The following is a 7280-nucleotide window of genomic DNA, read 5'->3' as shown; positions in this document are numbered from 1 at the left end:
TATCTAGGAGGCGCTCAACATGAGCTTGTAACTGCACAAGTATACGAGGAGCTTATGTACGATCCTGCATCAAAATAGATCGATGAAAATTTAGTGAAATTATCAATGAAGTTGATATAATATTTAAAGCCGCCAACAGAGGGAGGTGCAGGCCCCAAACATTCGAAAAAATCAATTCCAAAGGTGGCAAAGACCTATGAAAAGAACTAGTGTATGGTAACAGACTTTTTGCTAATTAACACGCATTACAAAATGGCAAAGGTGACTCACTAGCACACGAAATATTATTGAGACGCAAAATTGACTTTACTACTTGAGATGAAGGACGTCCAAGACATGCATGTCATTGGGCATGAGTAGTAGATTTGCTATTGAGGCGTGCTTGAGATCATCAACATTAGATGGCTTAATTGGATAGAGACCAGACTCACACCTCCCGTCTAGAAGACTTTTCCTCGACTGTCGATCCTTAATATAAAAATGCCAAGGATGGTATTTAAAAAATATGTCATTATCACCAAAAAATTTATGAACGGAAAGAAGATGTTTGGAAATTTCAGGCATATGCAAAATATTACGCAATGCAAGAGAACGAGCAACAGTATTAATTGAAGAATGACCAGTATGCAAAATATGCAAACCTACTCCATTGCCGACTTGAACTTGTTCACCTCCATGATAGCATTCAGGCACAACGAGACGATCCAGGTCACCGGTGATATGATCAGTGGCGCCTGTGTCGCTGTACCAATTTGGATCAATCTTGTAAGAAGAAGTAGTCGTCAGTGCTGCAGAAGGAGCAAAAGGAGGTTCATCTTGATAGCACTCATCCATCCTATGCCAGGAGCGAACGACGTTATGTCCCACTTTGCCGCAGATCTGGCAGGAAGGACGAGCAGAAGGAGGTTCATCTTAATAGGACTCATCCATCCTATGCCAGCAGTGAACGGCAGTATGCCCCAATTTGCCGCAAATTTGGCAGGTAGGACGAGCAGAAGGGTCACGACGATTACCAGTAAGACGAGAGGGCACACCACCTTGAGAACGACCACGACCACGATCCCTACACTCACAGTTCTTCTGCAGACCACCACAACCAGCATAATCAACTGAAGATCTAGGATTTAATTGAAGTTCAGCCTGGTGTTGTAGTTGATGACCTTCAAACGCCATGAGATGTGCAAACACATCATCAAGCGTGAGGGCTTCACTCTTGGTAGTCATCGAGGTGACGAAGGGATCATAGTCAGGGCCAAGACCAGCGAGGAGATACGTGATCACATCATCATCCTGCAAGGCAGAGCCGGCGGCAGCCAGCTCGGTAGCTAGCCCTTTGATCTTGCAAAAATAAGCTGCAGCAGACAGATCGCGTTTCTTGGACGTGGTGAGCTCAACACGGATCTGAACAGTGCGAGCATGAGTTAACGACGAAAACATCTGCTGTAGGGTATCCCACGCCTCCTTGGACGTAGTAGCGGCAACCATATCATGAACAATCTCCTCAGACATGGAGGAGAGAAGGCCACTAAGGACCTGTTGATCCTGAACATACCACCGATCATAAGCCGGATTAGAGACCAGATCAACCCCATCAGTGGTTGAGGAAGGGACCAGCTTGGCAGGTGCAACAATGGTGCCATCGAGGTAGCCCATAAGCTTCGTACTCCGTAGGTAGGGGAGGAGTTGGGCGCGCCATATGATGAAGTTGTTTTTAGTGAGACGGATTGTGACAGCCTGATGGAGAGGGATTGGGCCAAAGGTCGACGCCATGGTAGATGAGATCGTGTTGAAGTTATTTTTTGTGAGACGAATTGTGACATCGTGGTGGAGAGGGATTGGGCCAAAGGTCGACGCCATGGTAGATGAGATTGTGTTGGAGATGGTGGATGGGGAGGAGGAAGAAGATATGTTAGACATTGTTAATAATAAACTTGACTCTGATACCATGTTAGGTTAAATGACACTGTGACCTATGGGTCATCACCTCATGTATTTATAGACGTGTATAATGAGGATTACATGGTCGATACATCGTAACAAACCAGGAAATCATAGATTTGATCCATGATATCAAACCAAAAAATCATAGATTCTTTTTTATCCATATAACAAAAGTAAATCAGTAGATTATCTTACTATATATATATGACCTATTCTATGTTTAACAATATTAATAACTAAAATCTTATAAAATTCAAATATCAAACATTCTCAAGTCATATTGTATCACTAAGATTCGTTAAAAATTTTAAATATTCTTAATCTTCCTAATAATCTTAGAAATAAGGACGTTGAGTTGAGTTGTAACTCTATTTTTGGATTAGTTAGGTAACTGTAAAAAAAAATTATCAACCCACCAATAGACCTGAATATTCTATTTTTTCAAAAATTCAACTCAGCCCAAACAAAAAATATATATATATATATATATATATATATATAAAAAGCCTGCCCAACTTTTAGGGTTTGAGTTAGATAGCTTCCATTGGTCGGATTCCTTGGTCATATGAACCCTTCGGTTAGAGAGCAATTTTTGGTTTAAAAGAAAAAAGGGCTTTGGGCCCATTAAAATTATGGTTGTTGTGGGCTTTGGGCCCATTAAAATTATGGTTATTGTGGGCTTTGGCAACAGCGGTCCATCAGAATCCATCTGCTCCTTTTAAGAAGTCAATTGCGTTTCTCTGAGAAAGTATATAAAGCAAAGAAGAAGAAACGGCAGGAAGGCAATTGAAGAAAATGGGAGTCACAAAGGAGCAACTCGAATCTACTTTAACCTCCAAATTGAATCCTCAGCATCTGGTTTGCTTCTTCTTCACGCTCTTTCTCTACTTTTTTCTGATTATCGATCCTCGTGTTCTGTTCACCTGCGGTTTTCCTTTTCGTTCACTTAGTATTGAGCCAAAAATTGGCATCGTGTTCTTGCTAGTTTAGCTTTTCTAAGTCTTAGTTCACTTCATTGCTTTGAATTGAGATAGTGGAACTGAGAAGAGATTTGGAAGTGTTATCTTCCGATCCAATGGATGATTTTCTCTGCTTTTTGTTTTTACTTGGAGATTTTATGGTGTTTGAGTGGTGGATCTGAAAGCCTTATGGAGTATGATATTCATTGGTTCCATTCACAGTGAAGTTATTCAGAGAGTATTTATCTTAAAAGAGGCTTTGGTTTGTTTGTTTGTTCAATTGGCATGGTTTATTTGCTATTTTGTAAGGATTTTGGTTTTAGTTTCCTGTTTTCTTAAGTGACTTACTGATATTTTTTCTGCCTTGTTCTCTACTTATGGAAATCACTAATGTTCAAGTTTGAGAAACAAATTAAGTTTTTCGAAACTTCTCCGAAACTTGATGACAAACAAAAATGTTAATAAAAAACTGTATTTCTTAAGAGAACTAAAAACAAAATTGTTTGTATTATTCTTACTTAGTGATATGTTAGGATTTGTGATGTACTATTGTTGGATTACCAGACGAACACTGAATTTTTCCTGAAATGTGTTTGGACTTAATACTAGAAGTTCCAAAATAGAAGTAAAACTTCAAAACTGGGGACTGCTTTTGTGAACAAAGTATTCTGGGCTTTACAAGCAATTCATTGGAGTCTGAATACTGAATGTATAGCAGAAACTTAACAAGAGGAAAAAAAGGCGTTGTCACCATGGTCATGTCCTTGAAGGGATTTTCTGTAAATTTGATATTTAAGCAACGGTTCTGAAGTTTGCCTGTTGCTCATTGATTGTGTGTAATTGAAGGGTTTATAGAAAGTGAACAGTAATATACCATTTACATCCAATGTGGGATTGAGTATGTAAACCAATGACCTCAAGGATCGGCACATTTTTTTGAAAATGGAACAGTTCCTTCGAAGGAGGCTATTCTTGTTCTAGTCCTTACTATGCTACCACTTTAAAGAAACGCACACAAGTTTTCAAGCACCTCACTTTAATAAGTTTTTATTTCAAACATGGAGGTCAGGTGAGGATGGTCAACTTTTTGCTCATAGTGCTAGAATTTTCTAGTAGATATACAAATTCTTTACCACTAGAGGAGCGTTTAGCTCACTATTCTAAAAGTGGGGAGTATAAGTTAGCTAAGCTTAACCCATGGTTGGTTGACAGTGTGAGATCCTACATCGTTTAGAGAGGGGAATGAAACATTCCTTATATGGGTGTGGAAACCTCTCATTAGTAGACACGTTTTAAAGCCTAGAAAGAAAACCCCAAAAAGGACACTCTTTGCTAGCGGTGGGCTTGGGCTGTTACAAATGTATTAGAGCCAGACATCGAGCAGTGTGTCACGATGCTGGGCCCCCAAAGGGGGTGGACTGTGAGATCCCACATCGTTTGGAGAGGGGGAACGAAGTAATGAGATTGGGCTTGGGCTATTACAAGCAGTAGACGTGTTTTAAAACGTTGACGGGTAGCTTGGAAGGGAAACCCCAAAGAGAACAATATCTTCTAGCAGTGAGCTTGGGTTATTACAAACAGTTTTGCACGATACATCTTACTCTATTCTACTCCCTAAGTTGCAACAATGCTTTACCTTTAATCACCGGGTTTGCTAGAGTACTTTATCATTAATCTATAGGTTTGCTACAATATAATTTCTTGTAAATCACTTAAAAAATTTCTCTAGTATACTACATGAACTGCAAAATCAGCATCTTGAATCACTAATTATTTCCTTGATTGTTTCAGGAGGTAACTGATACATCTGGAGGGTAAGTTCTAAACCACGCGTGATTAAAATTTTATGATACATTTCTACGGCCATTTTCCTGAAGCTTTACAAATGCTATCTCCACCAGGTGCGGGGCGAGTTTCGTAATTGATATTGTCTCGGAACGATTCGAAGGTAAAAGGTTGCTTGAACGACATCGGTTGGTGAATGCAGCTCTGGAGGAGGAAATGAAAGAGATTCATGCTCTCTCCATCAAGAAGGCTCTGACCCCACAACAGTGGAAGCAACAGCAAGAAGAATCTGAAAAATCAAAATCTGGTGCTTAGAAGAGCATGATTGATGAGTGAAGTAAGAGACACAGATGATAGTATAAATAAAGCATACTAAATAGCCACTAAAGTAATGGTGTAATTCTGATTCTGCTGTACTTAATGTATGAAAATTTCTGCTTTTGAGTTTGTTCTTTGTTGAATTTTAAAAAAATATTTATCTTGGGTAAAAAATCTAATTAAATGAAGTTTTAATGATTTAGTTTTAGCGATTTAATAGTATTGTTTGAGATAAGAAGCATGTTCAGGTATAACTTAAATGAATAATCGTGTTCACTGTTCTCATCACTATTATAGAACCGTACATGAGATTTTCACCTCATACAGCTCCTTGAGGGCCATAAATAAATCTAAGGAGCGTGTCGGGATTGGTTTATATGCGTCAGCTTAAGATCATCTCTCCAACCAATAGCCTATTTCTTGAAAAAATGATTCGATTGATGGGACTGAGAAGTTCTAAGCTAAAAAGTCTATAGTTTGGGTGACACTTTGTAATTGTTTCAAATGATTTTATCTAAATCATTTATGTGGAGACATGTGAACGAGGATATTTTATACCATAAATTGATATAGGATTGAATTACAAAATATTTTCTCTTTATAAATTCGTTAATAGAGAAGATTAATATTACGACTCGATTTTAATCTTGAGTGACTTATGAAATCTTGTCTATTATGAGAATTTATCTTTTGATTTGTATAGATGAATATGACTAGCATCTTGGGAGTAGAGATATCTTTCTTAGAGAGAGAGAGAGCAGGAGATCTACTCACTCGGGAGGGAAGGAACATTTGGTGACAACAGAAAACTGAAGTGAGATTGAGAGGAGGAGTGATTTGAATGATGGGGAGGGAGGTCCTTCTATAGGGGAATTCCGGAGTTGGTTGAGATTTGTGTGGATGAAATTGAATTCACCTCCTCCTTCTCTTTGGCAGTAACTCATTCAAACTCTATTATTAGCTTCAACACCCTCCCTTAAACTGAATTATGCGGAAATCAGTTTAGGACTTCACTTCGTCATCTTGATATACATCTTGGATTCTGCACATCCCCATTTTTCTTCTAAGCTTCTCGAACAATGGTTGTTTCAAGGGCTTTGTGAATAGGTCTGCGATTTGTTCATCACTTCGGCAAAAGTTGAGTTCAATAATGCCTTCTTTACACAAATCACGCAAGAAATGAAATTGAACATCGATGTGCTTGCTCCTTCCATGCAACACAGGATTTTTAGACAACTTAATAGTTGACATATTATCACAATATATAACCGTCGTACCTGGTTGCTTATGATTAAGAATTTCAAGCATTTTTCTTAACCAAATTGCTTGGCACGAGCATGCTGCTGCTGCCACAAATTCTGCTTCTGTAGTTGAGAGTGTTACAATAGGTTGCTTCTTTGAAGACCAGCAAATAGCTCCTGAACTCATCATGAAAATACTTCCTGAAGTACTTTTACGATCGTCTATATCACCTGCATAGTCACTATCTGTATAGCCAACCATCTTCGGATCATCTCCTTTCTTGTAGAATACCCCCAAATCAAAGGTTCCTCTCACATAACGAAGTATCCTTCTTGCTGCATTGAGATGTTTTTCCGTTGGATGCTCCATGTAACGACTTATCATACTAACCGCATACATGATGTCTGGTCTTGTTGAAGTTAGGTACATCAAACTTCCCACAATTTGTTTGAAGTACCTATTATCAACCTCTCGCCCGTCAATATCCTTGTGCAACTTTAAACCCAATTCTGATGGAGTTCCAAATGTGCGCTCATCCAATTTAAACCTTTCAAGTAATTCTTGAGCATACTTCTTCTGACAGATAAAGTTACCTGCGGGAGTTTGAGTAACTTCTACTCCAAGAAAATATCTCATCAAGCCAAGATCTGTCATTTCAAATTCCTTCATCATGCTCTTCTTAAAAAATTCAAACATTTCTTCATTATTGCCAGTAAATATTAAATCATCAACGTATAAGCAAATAATGATAATGTTACCTCCCTTTTCAGTTTTCACATACAGCGTATGTTCATACGGGCATTTAGTGAATCCCATCTTTTCAAAATGAGAATCAATGCGACTGTACCATGCCCTTGGAGCTTGCTTCAAACCGTACAAAGCTTTCTTCAACTTGTATACTTGTTCCTCTTTGCCTTTTTGAACAAAACCTTCTGGTTGCTCCACATATACTTCTTCTTGAAGCTCTCCATGTAAGAAGGCCGATTTCACATCAAGTTGATATATAGGCCAAGATTTCTGTGCTGCAATAGAAAT

General features: G+C 38.6%; 1 protein-coding gene and 1 non-coding gene across 2 annotated transcripts; one reads left to right on the top strand and one right to left on the bottom strand.

Annotated features, from left to right (window-relative positions):
- Positions 1 to 1159: 1159 nt before the first annotated feature.
- On the bottom strand, positions 1160 to 1299 carry LOC111777925. The gene has a single exon (XR_002812448.1). It is a non-coding gene; the product is annotated as a small nucleolar RNA Z247 (small nucleolar RNA).
- Positions 1300 to 2712: 1413 nt separating this feature from the next.
- LOC111777166 (protein BOLA2) lies at positions 2713 to 5157 on the top strand. The gene is made up of 3 exons (XM_023656633.1): positions 2713 to 2799; positions 4692 to 4714; positions 4802 to 5157. The coding sequence occupies exons 1-3, from the start codon at positions 2737 to 2739 to the stop codon at positions 4998 to 5000; spliced, it is 285 nt and encodes a 94-aa protein (XP_023512401.1). The 5' UTR covers positions 2713 to 2736; the 3' UTR covers positions 5001 to 5157.
- Positions 5158 to 7280: the final 2123 nt, after the last annotated feature.

This window comes from Cucurbita pepo, chromosome LG16 (assembly GCF_002806865.2).
Source record: "Cucurbita pepo subsp. pepo cultivar mu-cu-16 chromosome LG16, ASM280686v2, whole genome shotgun sequence".
Lineage (NCBI taxonomy): Eukaryota > Viridiplantae > Streptophyta > Magnoliopsida > Cucurbitales > Cucurbitaceae > Cucurbita > Cucurbita pepo.
This window is presented reverse-complemented; position numbering and strand designations above follow the sequence as displayed.